The following is a 23,591-nucleotide window of genomic DNA, read 5'->3' as shown; positions in this document are numbered from 1 at the left end:
AATTACATAACTCCAAAACATTATTTTGGAACATCTTATTCCCCCACTCCCTTTTCTCTCCTTCTCCTTATTTTCACTCTTTTGCTTTTCCTCCTTCTCCTCCCTCCTCTGCTCCTCTTCTTGTTATTCTCATCTTTCTCATTCTTCTTTATCTTGTTCATTTTCCTCATAGTAATTCAGGTCTAAAAAGTTTAAGTGATTTGAATAATGTCTATATCTGAATGTATATGTCACAACTTATCTTAGAATAAGGTCCAAATCTGAACGTATATCTCAGTTGCTGAAACATAGTGGGCCTTCCATAAAAGTTTGTTGAATGAATGAATGAATGAATGAATGAATGAATGAATGAAGTTTTGTCATATACCATAATGTGTTTTAGAGACAGCAGAGCAGTTCTTATTCTGCTACCAAATTAGTCTAAGAAGTGAATGAAGCCATTATACAGAATCCAGATGAGTTGAAAATATGAGACTATTAGTATGTCAACATCCACAATTCACTTGTCCTCAGTTTGGGCTCTAATTGAAAGAAGCCGTGTGACAAGGAAAGCATAAAACCAAATTTCTGGAGATTATAGCTCCATATCTCATAGTTTAGGACTCTTAAGTTTAATTGATCTTAATTCTTCCTATGCATTGTATATCACTAAACCACATTGCTATCTGTTCTTGTTTCATACTGACTAGTTCTATTAATCATAGTTCCAGATCAAACTTAGTAATGATAATCCACATTACATACCCTAATCGTGTGCCAACTGCCTGGGAATGCTTTCAGTTTCCTTTTTAACTGGCAATTTTTCCCCAATGCATGTATATGAACACACATAAATTAAAGTCAGGTAGAAATAGAGATGCAGCTTTCTAAATACTTGCCTTTATGAAAATAGTAGTTTTCTGCATATGTTTCCCGGTGTACTTTTGTGTATGTATGCATGTGTATGTGTGTTTATAAGAATGACAAATCTGAAATGTAGAATAAGAAAAATGATTCAATATGACCTTTGGTTCAGAAATGAAAAGGGGTTAAGTTGCTGTGGAGATAAGTAGCAGGATGATGATGCCCAGAAAAGTGCTGCGAGGATGGTTTAATGATTGCAGTTTACAAAGGGCCCTCATTCACTTATCACCACTCAAGTACCATCACAACCACTAGAAGACTTAAGATTCAGCTAGTTGGAACACAGATGCTTCTGCTTAGAATACTGTAGAGGGAACTCATTTTGAACTTTACCATATACTTTAGCAGTTCCTTGATTCATTTGCTGAAAGCAATTTTTATTTTTCCTAGCTCATTGATTTATTTTGGCATTGATAGTAGACTAGCTTTCAAGTTTTCCCCACATTTTCTACTGTAAACGGTAACGTTTGCTCCCAGTTTACTAATGTCAATATTTTTAAAAAAATTATATTAGATTAATTACATTATGTTTCAAAGGATTTGGTTGTTCAAAGTCACTCAATTGTTTCCTCGTTTTCTATCTAGTTTTTATTTAGTTCTACAGCATTGCATGTTCGTATCTCATTTAATTTGGGACATAATTCTCCAGTTTAACTGAATGTGAAAGATTCAGAACTGGACAATAAAGTATGCTCATGTGTCAGTCAACGATGGAGATATAGTCTATTATTTATTTATTTGAGATGGAGTCTCACTCTATTGCCCAGGTTGGTGTGCAGCGGCACAATCTTGGCTCACTGAAACCTCCGCCACAGCCTCCTGAGTAGCTGGGATTACAGGTGCGCACTACCACGCTCGGTTAATTTTTGTATTTTAATAGAGACGGGTTTGCACCATGTTGGGCAGGCTGATCTCAAACTCCTTATCTCATGATTCACCCATCTCGGCTTCCCAAAGTGCAGGGATTACAAGCGTGAGTCACCACTCCTGGCCAACAACGGAGATACATTCTAAGAAATGTATCATTAGGCGATGTCTTCATTGTGCAAAAACCACAGAGTGTACTTACACAAACTGAAATGATGTAGCCTACTACACACCGAGACTGTGTATGTTTGTGTGTGTGCTTTTGTCCATGTTTTCATGTGTACGTGTATATGGTGTAGCCTATTGCTTTTAGTCTACAAACCTATACAGCATGTTAGCATGTTTCTGTACTGAATACTGCACATAATTGTAACACAATGGTAACTATTTCTGGATCTAAACATATCTAAAAATTGAAAAGGTACAGTAAAAATACAATATTATAATCTTATGGGACAACCCATTGTATAAGTGGTCCATCATTGACCAAAACTCATTATGTGGCACATGATTGTATAGGAGAAATTCACCTAATGAAAAGTAACAATGGCTTTTTATTTATCCTAAATCTATAAGATCTGTAGTTAATTACGTTGAAATATCAATATTTTGGACCTTTAAAAACGTGAAAAATACGCTAGGCAAAAACCATTCATATATTGCCAAATACGTACCCACTAATACACAGGCCAAGTAATATATTCCCAAGTAAAAGTTAAATATATTGGCAAGTAAAAGTTAACAGGAGCTTTTGTTTAAAAAGTTTAACATTATGGTTTCTGCCATGAATTTTGAATTTTTTTTTCTATTGCAGGTAGCTTCTTTTCTCAGATTTCTAATAGGATTTCCTGTTTTGTAATACCTCCTACAATGTTATGGCTAACCTGAAGAATAATGTGTTAAATCAATGTAATGCCCAAACAACTTTATATAAGTATTACAAAGATAATAACTTATCGTTGACAATGATACAAAACTATTCTGAAGTTATGCAACAAACAATTCCCAGAAATCACCTTTATTACAAAATACGAAACAGATCTGAGACAGTTCCTTTAATGCTAGAGATTTACAAAATTGCATTCAGTGCTGACTATGGAAAATACTAAGGAAGTATTTGTGATTTACTCCACTACACATTTATTTTCAGGAAAATAAAGAGGGTAACCTGTCTTGTTAGTAAAGAGATGCATCGTTTGAAACATTATGCACTTCAAGAAGAAAACCCAACTCTTAAATCAATGTTTAAAGTATATTTGGATGACAATAGGTTTTATTCATGAATAGTAAAACAAACTGTTAAAGTGTGTCTGATAAATATACTAGGCTAAAAGGAATCAAATATAATGGGGAGGAGAATGCTATTTGAACAGAATAAAAATGCAATGGCTTATATGACTGAAAAAGCTAAAAAGAGGCCAGGCACAATGGCTCACGCCTGTAATCCCAGCACTTTGGGAGGTTAAGGCGGGCAGATCACCTGAGGTCAGGAGTTCGAGACCAGCCTGACCAACATGGAAAAACCCTGTCTCTACTAAAAACACAAAATTAGCCAGGAGTGGTGGCACAAGCCTGTAATCCCAGCTACTCTGGAGGCTGAGGTAGGAGACTTGCTTGAAGCCAAGAGGCAGGGGTTGCAGCGACCTGAGATCGTACCATTGCACTCTAGCCTGAACAACAAGAGTGAAATTCCATCTCAAAAAAAAAAAAACAAACAAACTATAGTGAGACCACCAGAACATAAATGCTCCAAAACACAAGCATAAACAAGACATTAATATATCTTAAACAAAGGTTAGTGAATTTATGGAAGCCCTTACCCCTAAATGAGTAAGCCAGATGGAGAATCTAAGTATATGTAAATGGAATTTAGTTTTACTCAAGAAGGATATTATATAATAGGTTATTATAGGAAATTGAGCTAATTGTATCAAATGGAATTTTTAGTTAAACAACCTCTTTTTCTTTCTAGACAATGCGGTCCTTGATGTCAAAGTGCCACTTCAATTCCTATAGATATCTTCATCACCAAGCACTGGGTTTGACACATAGAAACCATTCCACATATGTTTGTTAAATAAATGACAACACATATTCATTAAATATTTACTAGGCTTCAAGTGGTTTGTTAGACAAAAGCTACAGGAACCTATAAGACTTGTTGAATTATTAATTCTCTATATCCCAACATTAGACTGCAGAATTTACCACTTTAATGTCTCTAATTTAAAGCATAAAAATTAATTCTGGAAATTTCTTTTAAGCAATAAAAAAAATTTCAAATAAATGAGGAAGATTAGTTTGACAGTGATCCTCAAGGAATGAGCTAGGCAATCGACTAGTATATTTAAAATTCTTTGGTGAAATGCCACCTGATAATTAATTGCCAGAGACTTCCCTGTGAGATCCCTGTGAGTTAAGTAGGAGACTTGTCCAGCTTAAATATTAAATGTATAATGAGGAACAAATACATGAGAAGTAAATGAACACAAGAAAATATGCCAAAAATAATATATCTAACTTAGTGGTTACAAAATATGAGATTTATAAATCAGAGTTCTTTTTCATAAATGGCTCAATATCTGACACAGCAACCCCAGCTAACTTTATTGGAGAAACACATCTTCAGAAGAAAATTTCTTAACTTTCCAATATAAATGCCCTTGATAAAAAAGGCAGACATCTAAGTCACTACTACTGATGACTCCATTTATATTTTATGTCGAGATACTTTTCCATCCACTTTAACATCCAGATACTTTGTCATAAAACCAGAAAAGATATTTGAATCAATACCATCATGTATTGTCAAATTTCATCCACCTCCGTGAGTCTGATCTACTGATACCATTTCTCTGGACATTAATAAATAGTTGTTCCAGTCTTTAAATCATAATGCTTAAGGGACATATATAAAATAAATTGTCTTTAGGATAATAAAGAGTTCTTCATGCTTGAAAGACTCAATTAAAATTCTAGTATTTTAATTACAATAAAGCTTACACAATTATGGATATAAAAACATTATGGAAAGCCAGCATCTTTGCAAAAGAGCATGGTGATGAGGTTCAGGATATTCCACGCCAAAATATGATTGTAAGAGACAAGAATATTGAAGAAGGAAAATAGGGTCTGGAATCAGGGAACATAAGGCTGATTCACACTTCATCTATGACAGGAAATATTCTCTCCATAGGGTGTAGGTCAAGTAAATGACTTAATAACTTACTTCATCCTCTCAATTTACATTAGGGCATGCCCCAAGGAACCAATGGAGTTATTCTGGGGGTACTTAAACTCCCCCAAAATTCTGTAACAGGACGTTTGAGCCCCTATGCTCAGGCCCACTCCCACACTATGGAGTGTATTTTCATTTTCACTAAACCCCTTCGTCTCTTTCTTGCTTTGTTTGTGCCTTTTTTTCAATTCTTTGTTCAAGACGCCAAGAACCTGAACATCCTGCACTGTTAACAATACGTTACCTCAAAATATGGCTCATTGACACAAAGATTTCTTTAGAGCTGTCATTTTGAGAAACTGCAGACAGGAGAATTTCTAAGAAGTTACCCTTTTGTAAAAGACATTTACAGTTATAAAGGAAATCTCCATTTGTAAGGGTGTTCCCTCCCTGCACCAGGAAGAAAAAGATAACTGAATTCCTAGAGACTCTTAATCAATGAAGAAGGCATTGACTTAAATCTGCACAACAAACATTACCTTTGTTTCATGGTGTTTTTTCCGGCTATCTCATCTTAACTGGACCTTTCCCCACACCCTTCTTTCTTTGCTTCAGAGAATCGCGGTAGTAAGTTTAAGACAACTCTTTGAGATCTGCTCTAGGGATTTACTCATGTCTCTGGATTATCTTCTGGGAATAGAAAATAAAAACATGTGACCCCAATTCACTATGCCAAAAGGAAAAAATTAAGCTCAAAGCTGAGTCATGCAAGAAACTGCCTTTCCTTTTGTCCCTCAGCAGATAGCTACAAATAAAAGGTTAAATAGCTCCACAGGTAGCTACTCTATGTTCACCTTATCTTAGGTAAAGTGCTAATTTACTGAGTTTGAGAATAATATATAATTGACTTTTCCCCTACTTGTTCCTTTTGCTTACAACATGTGGATTCCATAATGTGACCGTACCCTCCCTCTTTCCCCTCCAGCCAGTTCTTCGCCTTTAAATATCAAATCCTTCAGAATCATCTTTGGAGAAAAGCACAGACCTCCCTCCTAGGCATGTCCTTCACATTGGCAAAATAAACTTCTAAATTGATTGAGACGTGTTTCAGATACTTTTTGGTTTACAAATTGGTGACCAATGAAGGGAACCCTGAGTGGAGGGCTGATATGTTAAGAAAGTCCTGTGGCTTGGTCGGGTGCGGTGGCTCACGCCTGTAATCCCAGCGCTTTGGGAGGCTGAGGAGGGCGGATCACTTGAGGTCAGGGGTTCGAGGCCAGCCTGGCCAACAGGGTAAAATCCCGTCTCTACTAAAAATACAAAAAATTATCCGGGCTTGGTGGTGGGCACCTGTAATCCCAGCTACTCGGAACAGGAGGCTGAGGCAAGAAAATCACTCAAATCTGGGAGGCAGAGGTTGCAGTGAGCCAAGATGGCACCATTGAACTCCAGCCAGGGAACAGAGCAAATGCCAAAAAAAAAAAAAAAAAAAAAAGTTAGGAATTGAAAGATACAGAGGAAATATGTACTTAATGAACATGAAGTTATAATCTAGATGTGAATATTATATTTACATATACAAATGAGTAAAAGAGATCACAGAAGGTTTTATGGAAGAAAAATTTCCAGAAAAATCGAGAGAAAAGCAGTGGTTAAAATATCAAATGTAACAGAAAGTTTGGGATGTAGGAAGCAGAAAATCTTGCCCAAATTATAAAAGGATTCCACTTTAATCAGGAGGGGAATATAATTAATTATAGCAAGGAATATGTGGTGAGAAAATGTAGTTAGTAGGGGGGAGATGAGCCCCTCAATTTAGTAGTGAATTACATCAATATCTAGCAAGGGTAGCTGACTTAAGGGAAGTCTTTTTATTTTATATATTTTTTTATTAACAAATGACTTTTACATATTTTTAAATATAAAAGGGCAGTGGCATTTAGGAAGGGACTAAAGAGCTAGATATTTCAAGATTTCAGAGGGAATAAATGAGAGGCTAGAAAGGAACTCAGAAATATATTGAGGTTACAAAAATTGTTTCTATCTTAGGATAGTAGGATTTAAAGTAATCTGCTGGTAATTCAGCCTTGGAAATTGTGAAAGAAATTCGAAAATAGTTGAAAAGGTTGGGAAAATCATTCAAAGCATGGGATAGAAAGGTAATGAGAGGAAAATAGAAATATTTCAGAACAATAGCTAGATCCCAACTGAAACTTAGTGCTATTAACGTGTAGTAAGCTAAACCTTCAGTATAATTTTTTTTGTTTTTTTTATTTTTTTTTACCTAAATGCGCTCAGTGGCTATGGATAATACATTCTGCAAGGGTAATCTACAGTTGGAAACTGGAACTCCAAACAGAGAAACCAAGGATAACAATGATGAGATGGAGAGATAAATATAACCAGGAAGAAATTTTATCAAGTGGGTAAAATGGAGAGGGACTGAGTAATTGGAGAACCTACTGAATGGAAAGCTCAAGCTAACCAGACAGGATGATATAAAGCAGTTAATAAACTTGTGATCTTAAAAAGGGAGGACTATGTTCAAAATTATGGAGACCTTGAAATCACATGAATATAAGATCCAGGGAATGCACATATGTACATGTAAGAATCACAGAATTGAGAAATGTAGTATATAAAGATGTAAAACAAACCTGATATTCACCTGTGGTGATGGCTACATTAACAGTTGTAACACTGAATGCCAGGTTGTATTTTTAGTAGAGACGAGGTTGGCCAGACTGGTCTTATCGGCCCCTGCGCCTGGCCAGTAAGTATAAGTATTGAACAAGCATGAAACTAGCATAGATGGGGAATCCCAAAAGATCAAAGTGTCCTTTACATTATCTGACATTTTTTGCCACTGACCAAATTTTCAGTCATTACCATTGAGTTAGATAAATAATCTATTCCAAAGCAAGAAGCTGTTAAGACCCAACAAAAGGCCTCACAGTGTACCTGAAGTATAATGTCCCTAGAAGCGCATAGCCATGGAACATATGTAGGATAAAGGGAAATTGCTAAATTAGAGCTCTTAGTGTGATTTATTTTTTCATAATACTAATGAAACCCAGGCTGGTCAACATGGTAAAACCCCATCTATACTAAAAAATACAAAAAATAGTTGGGCATGATGGCACATATCTGTAATCCCAGCTACTCGGGAGGCTGAGACAGGAGAATTGCTTGAACCAGGGGGGCAGAGGTTGCAGTGAGCTGAAATCACACCACTCTACTCCAGCTTGGTGACAGAGTGAGACTCTGTCTTAAAAAAAAAAAAAAAAAAAAAAAAAAACTAATAACACTACACTGAATGTTTAGTATGGAAAACTGGCAAAAGAAACAAAAGAAATAGTATTTATAATCGTGCAGATTTAGCCTCATGCATTTGCTAGATCATAATACTCCAAATAGTAAAGTGGGAAAATAATCCTTCTCTAAAATAAGATATGAGAATGTATCTCTTCAGAAACATGCCATTAGAATTTGTTTTATTTAGATAACTGAAAAAATCTCAATGTTACTGCTATGGTTTGTATATGTCCCCCAAATTTTATGTGTTAGAAATGTAATCTCCAAATTCACACATGACGGAAGGTGGGGCCTTTGTGGGGGCATTAGAATTAGATAAAGTCATTAGGGTAGGGCCCCCATGCTGGGATTAGTAGTTTTATAAGTACCAGAGACACCTAAACTGATACACACGCTTGCCTTCACACCATGTGATGCCTTCCACCATGTTATGATGCAACAAGAAGGTCCTCAGCAGATGCTGGTACCTAGATATTGGACTTCCCAGCCTCCAGAACTGTAAGAAATACATTTCTTGTTTTATAAATTACACAGTCTGTGGTATTCTGTGATAGCAACAGAAAATGAGCTACGATAGTGCCATTCTGCATTCAAAATTCTAAATTATGCTTTTAGGAGAATTTCGGAAGCAGGAACCTCCAAACATGTCTGTACTATTGCACAAAACAGCAGATGAAGAAATACCTTGGAGACACCAGCAAAATGGGTATTTTAATATATGTTGGATCAAACATTTTCATTGGCCCCCTCATCTTTATGTAGCCTTGGAGCAAATAACTACACAAATGCCAGTAATCTGGCCAATGACAGAGAATGGACAGATTTGCTTTTACTTGCTTTGTTACTATAGCTACTCTTTCTGTTATCCATTATGTGAGCCTAAAAGAATCCGCTTTTTAATTTACCTCAGGCAAATATAAAGAAATCAGAAATATACTCCTCAGAGAATCTCAGTCAGTTCTGTTTCTGCCATATTCAGTTTAGCACTTTGGTGAACATTCTCTTTAACAAGACTGGCCATTTGTGAAAACCCTAAGGGCAATTTAGTCTCAGGCTAAGCCAAACTGGGAAGGGATCTTGAAAAAAATGTCTACATGAATGTTCAGGTTAATGTTAAATAAGGGAAAGCTGGTAGGTTGAATAAAAAGACCAGTTTGTATTCATGCAAGGAAATTTTTAAAACTATTAACAAGGTTCAAAAAATTATAATTCTTTTTTTACTTGAAAATAAGTAGGCCAGGCTCGGTGCCTCATGCCTGTAATCGCAGCACTTTGGGAGGCTGAGGTGGGCAGATCACTTGAGGTCAGGAGTTCGAGACCAGCTTGGCCAACATGGTAAAACCTCGTCCCTATTAAAAATACAAAAACTAGCCAGGCCTGGTGGCAGGTGCCTGTAATCCCAGTTACTCGGGAGGCTGAGACAGGAGAATTACTTGAACCTGGGAGGTAGAGGTTGCAGTGAGCCGAGATCGTGCCATTTCACTCCAGCCTGGGGTCAAGAGCAAGACTTCGTCTCAAAAAAAAAAAAAGAAAAGAAAAGAAGTACTGCTTACACTATTCAATCACAGGTAGCCATGTGTTGAAATCTGTTCTTCCTCCTAATTAGTAATTAGTCACATGGATACCAACTGGTTAAAGAATGAATGAACTATGACATGTGGCATTTGCTTTTTTTCTGCTGTGATTACCACTAGCTTATCTATGAAATATAACATAATCTTTTAAGAGGGGGTAGAAAAAGTGTCTATCTTTGTAACTTAAACCTCTGATTTCAAATCCAAATATAGGTCCTATTTGGTGAGTACTTTGAAGTCATTTACACTTAAATCTAGAGAAATCATTGAGAAATTATCTTCTTCTTTGATGTTTTAGACACTAAAAGATAAAGAATTCATCTAGATACTTCATTCTTAGCTAAGATAATGTGTTGCCTTAGTTTTTTACAAATGCAAGAACCTTATACTTTCCCATACTCTGAATTAAACTGAACATAAAAGCCATATTTTATAATTCATAAAAAGACTAAAAAGGTGAAGTTCAGGAGTTCAAGAAATTAATTTAACTTTTTATAGAAACATTTGCAATAAATCTCAAGTTAATGAATATTCTGACACTTAATACATTTAAAGTTTATAGCTTCGTGAATTTAATATCCAAAATACCCTTCAAAAGGTATACATAAATGCAATGAACCAAAAATAAAGGACACCAGAGTACAGACCTAATCTCCATAGTATACGTTAACCGTATTATATTAGGCAATGTATGGGATGTATATAGACTAGTAAAAATGAGTTAATGATGGGTCTGTAGCATTATTGTAGTTGACGGAAATAACTTTTTAAAAATTACTATTCCAGAAACATCTTTAGCATCTTTATAATGTTAAATATATTAAATGTTACTACTAAAACACAATAAAAACACTATTTTAAAATAAAGGGATTATTTATTTTACGATTCCAAGTTGTTATCTTTTTAAAGAGAGAATTTCTGGAGACAGATTGCCTGAATTCAAACCCTGGTTTTTCTACTTGTGAGCTCTGTAACCTTAGGCAAGCCACTTAAGCTCAATGTATCACCATTCCTCATTTGTAAAATAGCCTAAAGGATTATTGTGAAGATTAACTGTATATATATATATGTGTGTATACACATTCCTATATATATGTATGCATACCTATATACATACACACACATATGTATATGTATACACACATGCACAAACATAGAGTCCTTGGAACAGAGTAAGCAGATTCGTATGTTTCTTTTTTTTTATTATGCTTACTTTATTATAAAAAAGCTACTGAAAAAAATAATAAACTTTCACAGTTGCCCATTTTTAACCCTCTGCTTTGTTTTTACCCAAATTTTGTCAGGTTTTTCGCTTTCCCACAGGCCCCGAGCTTGGCTTGACACCAAACCTGAGCAACCACTAAAAAAAGTGGAATATGTCCCAACCATTAGCTTCTCAGGAAATCAGACAACAACAGACACTTTTGAGCCCACTCTCTTGTTGGTCCAGCTTCCTCTTTAAAGATTCTGCTTATTGGCTGGGTGCGGTGGTTCACACACGTAATCCCAGCACTTTGGGAGGTGGGGTGGGAGGAATAGTTGAGCCCGGGAGTTCAAAGCTGCAGTGAGCTGTGATCCATCGTGCCATTGCACTCCAGCCTGAGCAACAGAGCGATACCCCATGCCCTACCTCCAAAAAAGATTCTGCTTATCTCTGCTTGCTTGCCCTTCTTGACCTTATAAAGAAAAGCCTTTTCTGTTGAATTTTGAGATCCTTGCAGATTTTTAAAGTCATAACCTTCTCCCTATTGCAGTATTCTTTCTTCTGAACAAAGTCTCTCTCTATGTCTGTCCAGATTTGTTTTATTTGACCAAAAAAAAAAAAAAAAAAAATTGTCTTCACTAAGAACCTCTTTTTCCGTTGGTCCTTCTATTGATTATTTACATATTGAAGTGTTTTATGTTGAAATGTCATGACTTAGGAGTTTCCTGACCTGGAACATGGGTTCATCCCAGACTTCCATATGCAGGATCCTAACTTTTAAAACAAAGACATGTCCTTATTTACATTCACTAAGCTAGAAAAATATTTCCAATATGAATCTTCTTCAAAATTTCAATGTTGAACTAACTGAGCCACAAGTTCATTTCCAAATTCACCAGAATGGTTAGGAATGTTAGAACACAAAATCCCCAAATCTGTAGACCTCCTCTCTCTTTCATTCTTTCTCGCTTTCTCTAAATATACACATAATATAATATATATACACATATTTTATACACACACACACACACACATATAATCACACCGTACATAGTAGCAGCCAGTGACATTTTACTACCCTTGCTTCCCTCCTTTTAATTGGAGATCTTGTCTATGAACTTTTGTCTTCTGGGAGGAGCTGACTTTCAAAAATTCATCACTCCAAGGCCACACTGATACTCAGTGTGATTCAGATAGGCATTTGAAAGCACTCCGAAAGATATATTGATTTACAACTCTCTGATGCTGTTAGTTTAGTTTATCTCTCAAACATTAATGAAAATCCCTTTTGGCATTGTATTCAAACTCCATTTTCCATTAATTCTCACACTTGATAAAGACATCTACGGTGAACAGATTACTTTCCAGCATAGCTTAGACCATTCTCTGGCAAGTGCTTTTTCAAACATAAAGTTTAGTCTCTTAAGCTAGAATAAGATAATTTATCTTTAAAATTATATATATTTAACCTAACAACAGCAAAGGTAAGATTCTGGTGCCTAATATGGATAGCATTTAAAGCTTACTGAATTTAATATCCAAAATGTCTTCCATCAGAAATTAAGATAAATTCATTTATTTAAACCTCAAAACATAGTAAGAAACTAAGGCATAAATGCTAGGAAAGAAATGTTAATAAACAACTGGAAAACTTTATTTTTAGTGGTAGTGCAGTTTAACTAGTGAAGTTATTTAACAATATGTATGAGATAGTTTATTTGTTTAACAATAGAAACATAAATTTTTCTAGAAGACTGAACTGTTCATATACATTAGGTTGGTGCAAATGGAACTGTGGTTTTTACGGTAACTTTTAATGGCAAAAACCACAATTACTTTTGCACCAGCCTATACTTGAGCAGAACTTAAAATTTTCACATTGAAGGATGACATTCCAAAGTCTAGTTACTCTGAGATCATCATTTTGCTGATTAACCATGTTTAGTTATATAATTCTTCTCTGTGACCCTATCAAATATCATGATTTGTATTCACTAACTTTCTGCTGTCACTGCTAAAATGTGAATTAACACTAAAATGGTTCCTTTTTTATTGCTAGCATCTATCATAAAATAACTGTATTATCAGAACATTCACAAAGTGATGCTGTCAACAGTATGTTGTTTTGGCATCGTGGGAAAAGAAAGTATTGGGGGAAAATAAAATAAAATGAGACTCAAAATTGTTTCCAGAACTGTGTGATACAAAATGTGAAAACAGCTCAGCTTGACTCTTTTAAAGTAGAACCATAACATATGTTATCCTAAGTACTTACAGTTTTAACTCCACGGACTAACTACTGTAGCTTCACACAGTATAAACACAACATTTCAAAATCAATTTTCTTTGAAATTTGCAGTCTTACCTTTCCTGCTCCTTTCCCTTCAGATTTCCGCTGATTTAGGATAGAATGGAGGCAAGGGAAGCAAAGGAAAATAAAACAAAACAAAAACAAAAATTAGCTCAAATTTGGTTACTGCAAATACATTTTTTTTTTTTTTTTTAAAAAAAGCATGTCAACATTCCCAGTGCAATAGTACACAGTTTTGTTTTTCTGCTGAAGCTACTTTCATCTCCTACATTCTTCAGTGGTTTGAGTAAAGGGATGTAACAGCATTGTAAATTTTGTGCAAAAACATGAAGAGCCACATACAAATTTCAATTGGCATAAAAGATATATGCTTAGCTGACTTATGCATTAACCAAGAAAAAGCACCCTTCCAATTAGATATTCTGTTATGATGTCACTTATTTTCTATCCATTTTTAATGAATGTGTCTTTATTTCAAACATAAACACATTTTTAAATTGAAACAAGAAAAGCTAGGCTCATTGAAAATTCATGATTTGGGGATAAACATAAGAAATGTTTATACAGCATTGGGATACTATTGCTGAATTTTAAATCAATAGTTTCTGTTGTTCATAGGGGCATCTTAAATCAACTCTGTTCAACTAAATCTTTTTTAATACCATCATGGAAGTCATTCTTTTCATTTTATTTAAGACACTTTTTCTCCCTCAACCACTTTCAGGAGACAGGTTAAGTTACTTTGTGAGATACCAGAAACATATAGACCATTTGTCCTTTTGGATTCGTTCTCCTTTGTAGAGAACTAAATTACTGAATTAAAAGTGAATCAAATGTCAACATGTCTAGCTAATGATACTCCCAAAAGTCTGTTCTCCGCAATCTTTATCTTAATTCCCCGTTCTTTTTACGGTTATGCAAAAGTTCCTTATAGAGTCTTCTTGAATACAGAGAATCACAGAAAATTGTCAAGAGGGTAGGCTTGAATCTGAAATAAGGGTAAATACTAAGAGAAATGGAGTCAACATAGTAAGAGGATGCATGATTTCTCTCTATATTTATTTTTTTTTAATCCAGCGGCTTATTCCCAGAGCAAGAAAGTATATTTTTTTTCTGTCATTTTAATGTAACTTGAGTTTACAAAATTGAAATTGAGGTAAGCATTCAGATATAGGCACAAATCTATTATTCAAGAAAATAAAGTATGCTTCTTGTCCTTCCACTTCGAGTGTTTATTTTTAGCCCAAGATATTCTTATTATCTCTCTGCATCGATTAAATTCAACCATCAATGGCTGAATGATAGAATTTAATTTTCTGTGAAGTCATAGCCTGAGGATAATGCCTTGAGTAATCTCTTCCAAGAAAGTGTCCTTGGATTTTTCTGTCTTTAAACAATCACTACTTATATCTCTCTTTATTATGAATGATATACTTAAACAATAGATCAAAGTATTTAACTTTTCAAAAGAAATAATCTCAAGGACTATAACATCACCAAAACTTTAACCATATCTAAGAATATAACATTTAAAAAAATCTTCTGTTTTATAGAAACACAAAGGATCTTTTTGTTAGTTTCATTATAAATTACTTTCACAATCACAATAGATTAATGTTCAATGTTTCACCATTTATCACAAAGCAATCCAAAAGCATTAAAATTTTTAGTGAGCAAAGTGAAAATCTAAAAATGTGAAACACATCTATCTTGGTAAATTATTTCATGAATTATTGAAAAGTTAATGACTTAACCAACATTTAAGCTAATGAAGAAGTTGGGGTGAGCATTTCCTTTCCTTCTCATTTTACTGAAAAAGAACAACTCCAGAATGTGTTTATTTCCCTAAATTGTATATTTTCATTAAGAGAATTGCTTATGCTGTGCTACTTTTGCCCTTGTTTGAGAATTTCTATTGAGAAAAGCCTAAAATAGATAATGTGGGAAATATTAACACAATAGTCTTTGCATTTATCCACACCACATAGACACAACACAATCTGTCAAATGAGTAGCTTCTAGTGCATGTCTACTAAACAAGCATTAGAATGAAAAGAAAGTACAGAAATATATTGGCAAGCAGGCAAGTAGCTTGGTAAATTGATACCCAATTTGATTATAGAAACACTAAAAAAAAAAAAAAAAAAAAAATCAATGCTGCAAGGAGAAAAAAACATGATGAAAAGCAACTGCTGTTTTCATAGAGATATGGATTTTTATACTCTTATTTATAAACTGGCCCTGAACAGGCAACATTAAATTAACAAAATAATTGTCCAAATTAAATTATATATAGTGAGGAGTGGGATAAAAGTTAATGCATCTGAATGTCTACTGGCTCAGTTTTTGCACAATATACATTAGTCATGGAGTGTCATATGTTCTTATTAACCTCCTGGTGTGAATAAATTCTAACACTTACTACCAATAGGTGAATATTTCCCTTACTGCATCTAAATTTCTAGATTGACAGAGCTATTGCATGCAACTAATGTAAAAGAGGGACAGAATGTAGTGTCCAAAATAAGTTATGAGAGAGTGGAGGCAGAGCAAGATGGTAAAATAGAAAATTCCGCTGATAGTTGCCCCAACAAGGAAAACAATTTAACAACTGTCTACTCAGAAAAAACACCTTCATGAGAACCAAAAATCAGGTGAGCCCTCATAATACCTAATTTTAACTATGTATCCCTGAAAGAGGCATTGGAGCAATAGAAAAAAAAAAAAAAACAGTCCTGAATCGCTGACTCCACCATTCCCCAACCCCAGGCAGAGGAGGCATGATGCAGAGAGCATCTCTGGGTGCTGGAGGAAGGAGAACACGGCAATTGTGAGGCACCAAACTCAGTGCTGTTTTGTTTAAACAGAAAGGAAAACCAGAAAAAACTCAGCTGACACCCTCCCACGGAGGGAGCATTTAAATCAGCCCTAGCCAGAGGGGAATCACCAATCCTAGTGGTACAAACTTGAGTTCCTGCAAACATCGCCACCTATAGCTACAGCACTCTGTGTCTTCAAGTAAACTTGAAAGGCAGTCTAAGCCATAAGGACTGCAACTCTTTGGGGAGTCCTAATGCTGAATTAGGCCCAGAGACAGTGGGTTGAGGGGCACACAACCTACTGAGACACAAGCTGGGGAGGATAAAGGAGAGCTGGCATCACTGATCCCCTAACCCCAGGCCACACAGCTCATGTCTCCACAAGAGACCACTTCCACTTGAGGAGAGGAGATGGAAGAATGGGGAGGACTTTGTCTTGCATCTTGGAAACTAGTTCAGACAGAGGAAGACAAGCAACTGTCACAGCTGTGGGGCACCCGTTCCAGGGCCTAACTCCTCAGCAATATTTCTAGACACACCTTGGGAAATAAGAGTATCTGCTGCCTTGAAGGATAGGACCCAATCCAGGCAGCATTTATCACCTGCTAACTGAAGAGCCCTTGGGCCCTGAATAACCAGCAGTGATACCCAGGTACTACATCAAGGGCCTTGGGTGAGATACTGACACTTGCTGGCTTCTAGTGAGACTCAGAGCATTACCAGCTGTGACAGATAAAGGGTGATATGGTTTGGATCTGTGTCCTCACCAAAATCTCATGATGAATTGTAATCCTCATTGTTAGAGGTGGGCCCTGATGGGAAGTGATTGGATCATGGAAATGGTGTTCCTGCAAATGGTTTAGCACCATCCCCTCACTGCAGTTCTCATGATAGTGAGTGAGATATCATGAGATCAGGTTGTTTTAAAAGTGTGTAGCGGCCGGGCGCGGTGGCTCACGCCTGTAATCCCAGCACTTTGGGAGGCCGAGGCGGGCGGATCACAAGGTCAGGAGATCGAGACCACGGTGAAACCCCGTCTCTACAAAAAATACAAAAAAAATTAGCCAGGCGTGGTGGCGGGCGCCTGTAGTCCCAGCCAGGCAGGAGGCTGAGGCAGGAGAATGGCTTGAACCCGGGAGGCGGAGCTTGCAGTGAGCAGAGATCGTGCCACTGCACTCCAGCCAGAATCCGTCTCAAAAAAAAAAAAAAAAAAAGTGTGTAGCAACTTCTCCTCTCTCTCGGTTCTTCTCCAAACATGTGAAGTGCTGCTACACCTTTGCCTTCCACCATGATTATAAGTTTGCTGAGGCTTCCTGAGAAGCAGTAGCCACTAAGCTTTCTATACGGCCTTCATAACTGTGAGTCAATTAAGCCTTTTTTCTTTATAAATTATCCAGTCTCCAATATTTATTTATAGCAATGCAAGAATGGACTCATGCAAAAAATTGGTACTAGGAGTGGGGCATTTTTACAAAGATATCTGAAAATGTTGAAGCAGCTTTGGAATTCGGTAACAGGCAGAGGTTGGAAGAGTGTGGAGGGCTCAGAAAAAGAAAGGAAGATGAGGGAAAATTTGGAAATTCCTAGAGACTTGTAAAATTGTTGTGACCAAATTACTGATGGTGATATGGACACAGATAGCCAAACTGATGAGGTCTCAGAGATGAGGAGCTTATTGGGATCTGGAGCAAAGGTTACCTTTATTATGCACTAGCAAAGAACCTGGCAGCATTGTGACTGTGCCCTAACGATCTGTGGAACTTTGAATTTGAGAGTGATGATTTGGGGTATTTGGGGAAAGAGATTTCTAAGCAGCAAAGCATTCAAGATGTTGCCTTGCTGCTTCTAACAGCCTATGCTCTTACATGTGAGCAAAGAAATAACATAAAACTGAAACATATTTTAAAAGGAAGCAGAGAATAACATTTTGAAAAATGTGTAGCCTGACCATGTGGGGGAAAAAAAAAAAAAAAAGCTCAATTTTCAGGGGAGGAATTTAAGCTGGTGGTAGAAATTTGCATAACTGAAAGGAAGCCAAGTGTTGATAGCCAAGACAATGAGGAAATCATCTCAAAGACATTTCAGACACCTTCATGGTAGCTCCTCCCATTACAGGCCCAGAGACCTAGGAGAACAGAATGGTTTAGTGGGCTGTGGTGAGGACCCTGCTGCACTGCACAGCCTCAGGAGACTGCTCCCTGAATCCCAGTGTCTCCTGTTCCAGACATAGCTAAATTGGGCTCAGGATGCTGCTTCAGAGAGTCCAAGACATAAGCCTTCATGGTTTCCACATGGAGGTAAGCCTGCAGGTACACTGAGTGCAGAAGTTAAGACTTGAGAGCCTCTGCCTAGATTTTTAGAGGGTGTATGGAAAAGCCTGGATTTCCAGGCAGAAGCCTACTCCAGGGGTGGGACCCTCATGGAGAGCCTCTACCAGGGCAGTACAAAGGGGAAATGTGGGGTTGGAGCCACAATACACAGTCCCCTCTGGGTCACTGCTTAGTGGAACTGTAAGAAGAAAGCCATGATCCTCCACACTCCACAATGGTAGATCCACCAACAGCTTGCACCCTGTGCCTGGAAAAGCCACAAGCACTCAACACCAGTCCGTGAGAGCAGCCTCAGGGGCTGAACCTTGCAAAGCCACAGGGGCAGATCTGCCCAAGGCTTTGGGAGCCCACCCTTTGCACCAGTATTTCCTGGATGTGAGACATGGAGCCAAAGGAGATTATTTTGGAGCTTTAAAATTTAATAACTGTTCTGCTGTATTTTGGACTTGCATGGGGTCTGTAGCCCCTTTCTTTTGGCCAATTTCTCCATTTTTGAAAGAGAGTATTTACCCAGTGTCTGTAAGACCATTGGATCTTGGAAGTAACTAACTTGTCTTTTATTTTACAGGGTCATAGACAGAAGGGACTAGCCTAGTCTCAGATGAGACTTTGGACTTCGGATTTTTGAGTTAATGCTGGAATGAATTAAGACATGGGGAACTGTTGGGAGGCATGATTTTATTTTGAAATGGGAGCAGCCAGGGGCAGAATGATATGGTTTCGATCAGTGCCCCCACTCAAATCTCATGTCTAAATGTAATCCCCATTGTTGAATGTGGGGGCTGATGGGACATGACTGGATCATGGGGGTGGAGTTCTCATGAATGGTTTAGCACCATCCCCTTGGTGCTACTCTCGTGATAGTGAGTTATCAGGAAATATGGTTATTATAAAAGTCTGTAGCAGTTCCTTTCTCCCTTGTTCCTTCTCTGGCCATGTGAAGGACTACTCCTCCTTTGCCTTCCACCATGATTGTAGGTTTCCTAAGGCCTCCCTAGAAGCAGAAACTGCTATGCTTCCTGTACAATTGGCAGAACCATGAGCCAATTAAACCTCTTTCCTTGTAAATTATCCATTCTCAGAAATTTCTATATAGCATTGAAAGAATGGACTAATACACAGGCTGGAATTCCTTCTGCTTGAAAAAAGCAGAGGGAAAAAAAAAAAAGAATGAGATCATGTCCTTTTCAGGGACATGGATGGAGCTGGAAGCCATTATCTTCAGCAAAGTAATGCAGAAGCAGAAAACCAAATACCACATGTTCTCACTTACAAGTGGGAGCTCAATGATGAGAACACATAAACACAGGGTGGGGAACAACACACATGGGGGTCTGTCAAAGGGTTGGGGATGGGAGGATGAAGAGCATCAAGAAGAATAGCTAACGTATGCTGAACTTACTGTCTAGGTAATGAGATGATCTGTGCAGCAAACCACCATGACACACATTTACCCATGTAACAAACCTGCATATACTGGACATACACCCTTGAGCTTAAAATAAAAGTTGGGGAAAAAAAGGAAAGAAAGATCATTTGTTATCACCAAGTGGGATTTATTCCAGGGATACAAGGATGATTCAATGTACACAAACCAATCAATGTGATACATTGTATCAACAGAATGATAGACAAAAACCATATGATCATTCCAATTGATGCTGAAAAACAGACGATAAAATTCAATGTCCCTGCATGATAAAAACCTTTGAAAAACTGGATATAGTAGGAACATACCTCAACAGAATAAAAGCCATATATGACAGACTCACAAGTGGCATCATACTTAATGAGAAAAAAACTGAAAATCTTTTCTCTAAGATCTGGAACACAACAAGGATGCCAATTTTCACCACTGTTATTCAATATAGTACTGAAAGTCCTAGCTAGAGCAATCAGACAAGAGAAAGAAATAAAGGGGAACCAAATTGGAGTGGAAATAGTCAAATTAACCTTGTTTGCAGATCATATGATCTTATATATGGAAAACCTAGACTCCACAAGAAAATTATTGAACTGATAATTAAGTAAAGTTGTAGGATTCAAAATGAACATACAAAAATCAGTAGCATTTCTATATGCCAACAGGAAACAATCTGAGAAAGGGATAAAAAATGTAATCCCATTTATAATAGCCACACATAAACATAAAAATCCAGAATTTAACCTAACTGAAGAAGTGAAAGATCTCCATAATGAAAGTTATAAAACACTAATAAAAGAAATTGAAGAGGACACCACAAATTAAAAAAATATTCCATGTTCATGGATTGGAAAAATCAATATTGTTAAAATATCCATACTATTCACAGCAGTCTACAGATTCAATGCAATCTCTATCAAAATATCAATGACATTCTTTGCAGAAAGAGAAACAACAATTCTAAAATTTATACGGAATCACAAAAGACCCAGAAGAGCCAAAGCCACCCTAAGCTAAAAGAACAAAACCAGAAGAATTATATTACCTGACTTCAATTTATACTACTGAGCTGTAGTGACCAAAACAGCATGATACTGGCAAAAAACAGACACATAAGCCAATGGAACAGAATAGAGAACCCAGAAACAAATCCACACACCTACAGTGAACTCATTTTTGACAAAGTTGGCGAGCACAAATACTGGGGAAAAAACAGTCTCTTCAATAAATGGTGCTGGGAAAGCTACATATCCATATGTAGAAGAGTGAGGTCAAGGAAAGATTTATAATCCAGGAGTATTGCTTTTGTGCAGTCTGTCTGCAAAACGCTCCTTCTTTATCCTGTCTCCAGGTTTATAACTGTTTTTTTTTTTTTTTTTTTTTTTTCTTTTCTTACCTGTGTAAAGCACAGTTGCTATCTTCATTCTGGTTTCAAGTACATCTTTCTTGTGTATTCCTGCTGGTTACACAGTGTGTATCCTTGTGAACACAAGCATTAGGGACTTTTGACCACTAAGATTAATGTCAGAGTAAAGGAAGTTAGATGGGAATGGGAAGTCAAGGAATTCATGTCTCTAAACAAGGGTAACCGAAAGTGGAAGAAACCTTCTGGAGGATAAAGACAATAGAGTTTATCCCAAGTCACTACTCTGTCGACTGAGTAGAAACAGAGTAGAATAGAACACGTTCCAGAAACAATGTATTTACTGAGCACAGATTTATTTTAAAAGCTGACTAAAACCTCATCCAATTAAAAAAAAAAAAAAGATCATCCCTAAATATTTATTCACTGAACCCGGTGCAATATCAACTTGAGATGTCCGATAATGGTCAAGATTTAACTAAAAATACTTATCAAAATGATGTTGGCAGTGTTATGCAGGACTGGAAGTGTTATGGTACATTTTCTAAATGTCATGGTCAAAATGAAAATATTTATCACTGTGAACACGTAGAAAATCCTCAATACATATTTGTCTAATGAACAGATGAAACTAGAGAAGAAAGCTTTTCATATACACGTGCGCATACATGTGTGCGTGTGTGTGTGTGTGTGTGTGTGTAACATGACAAACTAGAAGCTTGTGAAGTCGGGTTGTTATTCCATGTGGAATACCTTCTTCCAACCTGTACTTGAAAATTAAATACCTAGGTCCTATGGCTGAGGAAAAATATTACAACTTAAAGCCAACTTAATTTTTACTTCTTTTAAATAAATATAAGTATCATGACCCAGTTTACTTTGTTTGGGTAGACATTATATTTCAGAACTTTATTCAGTTATCAACTTAGAGTGCTGGTGGTTTTAAAGAAAAGACACTGGTAAATGTAATAAAAATAACAATAAACCTAAATTTTATTCTCAACGTTTGCTTATTGACTATTTTCTTTCTAAAATGTAAATGACCTCTTTAAAATAACAAATTTATCAGAATACACCTAGGTATTTCTATTGTCTTATTATTTTCTTGTTGAATTTGAGGCTAGCATAAAAATTGTGTAGTATCTTTATAACAATAAATATAACATGACATTCAATATCAGAAGATTCAATTTTTAGTCCTGGTTCCACACCCAAGTAGCTGTGTAATCTTATTAAAACAAACTTTAGGAGGCACTACATCCACGGCATTAACTACCCTTATTGATGATAATGATGATAATAATGATGGTGACAATTACAGTAGCATTGATAATACAGTCATCACTGCCATTGCCATCATCACCTTGTATTTATAGATTATTAAGCATTTAAGTAAATGCTTTACAAGTAACATCTCATTTAATTCTTACATTGACCCTATGATGTGGGCAAATTATTATTCTCATTTTACAAGTAGGAAAAAGATGGATCAAAGAGGTTCAGAAACTTACCTAGTTGCTTTACTTACAAGGGACAGAGCTGAGGTTTATAACCAAATTTACTCAATTTTAAAGTTTATAGTCTTAAAAATTTAAGAATTTAAGCTCCATAGAAGAAGGATTTTTTTTTTTTTACTTTTGGATTTTGGAATACTGCTGTATCCTCAATGCCTATAGAAGTACCTGGCACAAAGTATACCTGGAATAAATATTTATAGGCTTAATAAAAGAATAAGCTATACTCCTCTATGCTTTAATTATATAATTATACATAATTGGAGCCAGTGTATAATAATTAATTATGAATCTTAGTTACAAGCATAAATTCTGGAACCGTATTACCTAGGTTCAACTCCTAGCTCTACCACTTTACCTGTGTTACCCTTTTGCATTAGTTCTATAATGTGTACAATAGAGAAATAAGGGTTCCTACTTCGGAATATTTGTCAAGTGCATTAAATAAATTAATTAACTGAAACAGTAGCTGCCATTTGTAAGAGTTATATATGTGCTAGCTACTATTAATGGTAATTTATTTTAACACCTTTACTGATACACAATTCACATGCCATACAATTCACCTACTTACAGGGTAAATTCAAAGTGTTTTTACTATATTCACAGATATCTGTAACCATCACCATGGTCAATTTTTGGAACATTCTCATCACCTCAAAAAGAAACACCATATCTTTGATCTATCACCCCTTATATTCCCATTTCTCAACTCCCAAATTTAAACAATTACTATTTCCATCTCTATAAATTTCCCTGTTCTGCACATAGGAATGGAGTCCTATAATA

General features: G+C 36.2%; 1 protein-coding gene across 1 annotated transcript in view; it reads right to left on the bottom strand.

Annotated features, from left to right (window-relative positions):
* PCDH11X (protocadherin 11 X-linked) overlaps positions 1-23,591 on the bottom strand; it is an 812,402-nt gene that overhangs the window by 324,635 nt on the left and 464,176 nt on the right. Inside the window, exon 7 of the mRNA XM_011995097.1 lies at positions 13,408-13,437. Within this exon, the coding sequence (XP_011850487.1) occupies positions 13,408-13,437 (30 nt within the window). The remainder of the gene's footprint in view (positions 1-13,407; positions 13,438-23,591) is intronic.

The sequence above is a fragment of the Mandrillus leucophaeus genome, unplaced genomic scaffold (assembly GCF_000951045.1).
Source record: "Mandrillus leucophaeus isolate KB7577 unplaced genomic scaffold, Mleu.le_1.0 Scaffold470, whole genome shotgun sequence".
NCBI lineage: Eukaryota > Metazoa > Chordata > Mammalia > Primates > Cercopithecidae > Mandrillus > Mandrillus leucophaeus.
The sequence above is the reverse complement of the archived record's forward strand: the minus strand, read 5'-3'. Positions and strand labels throughout refer to the sequence as shown.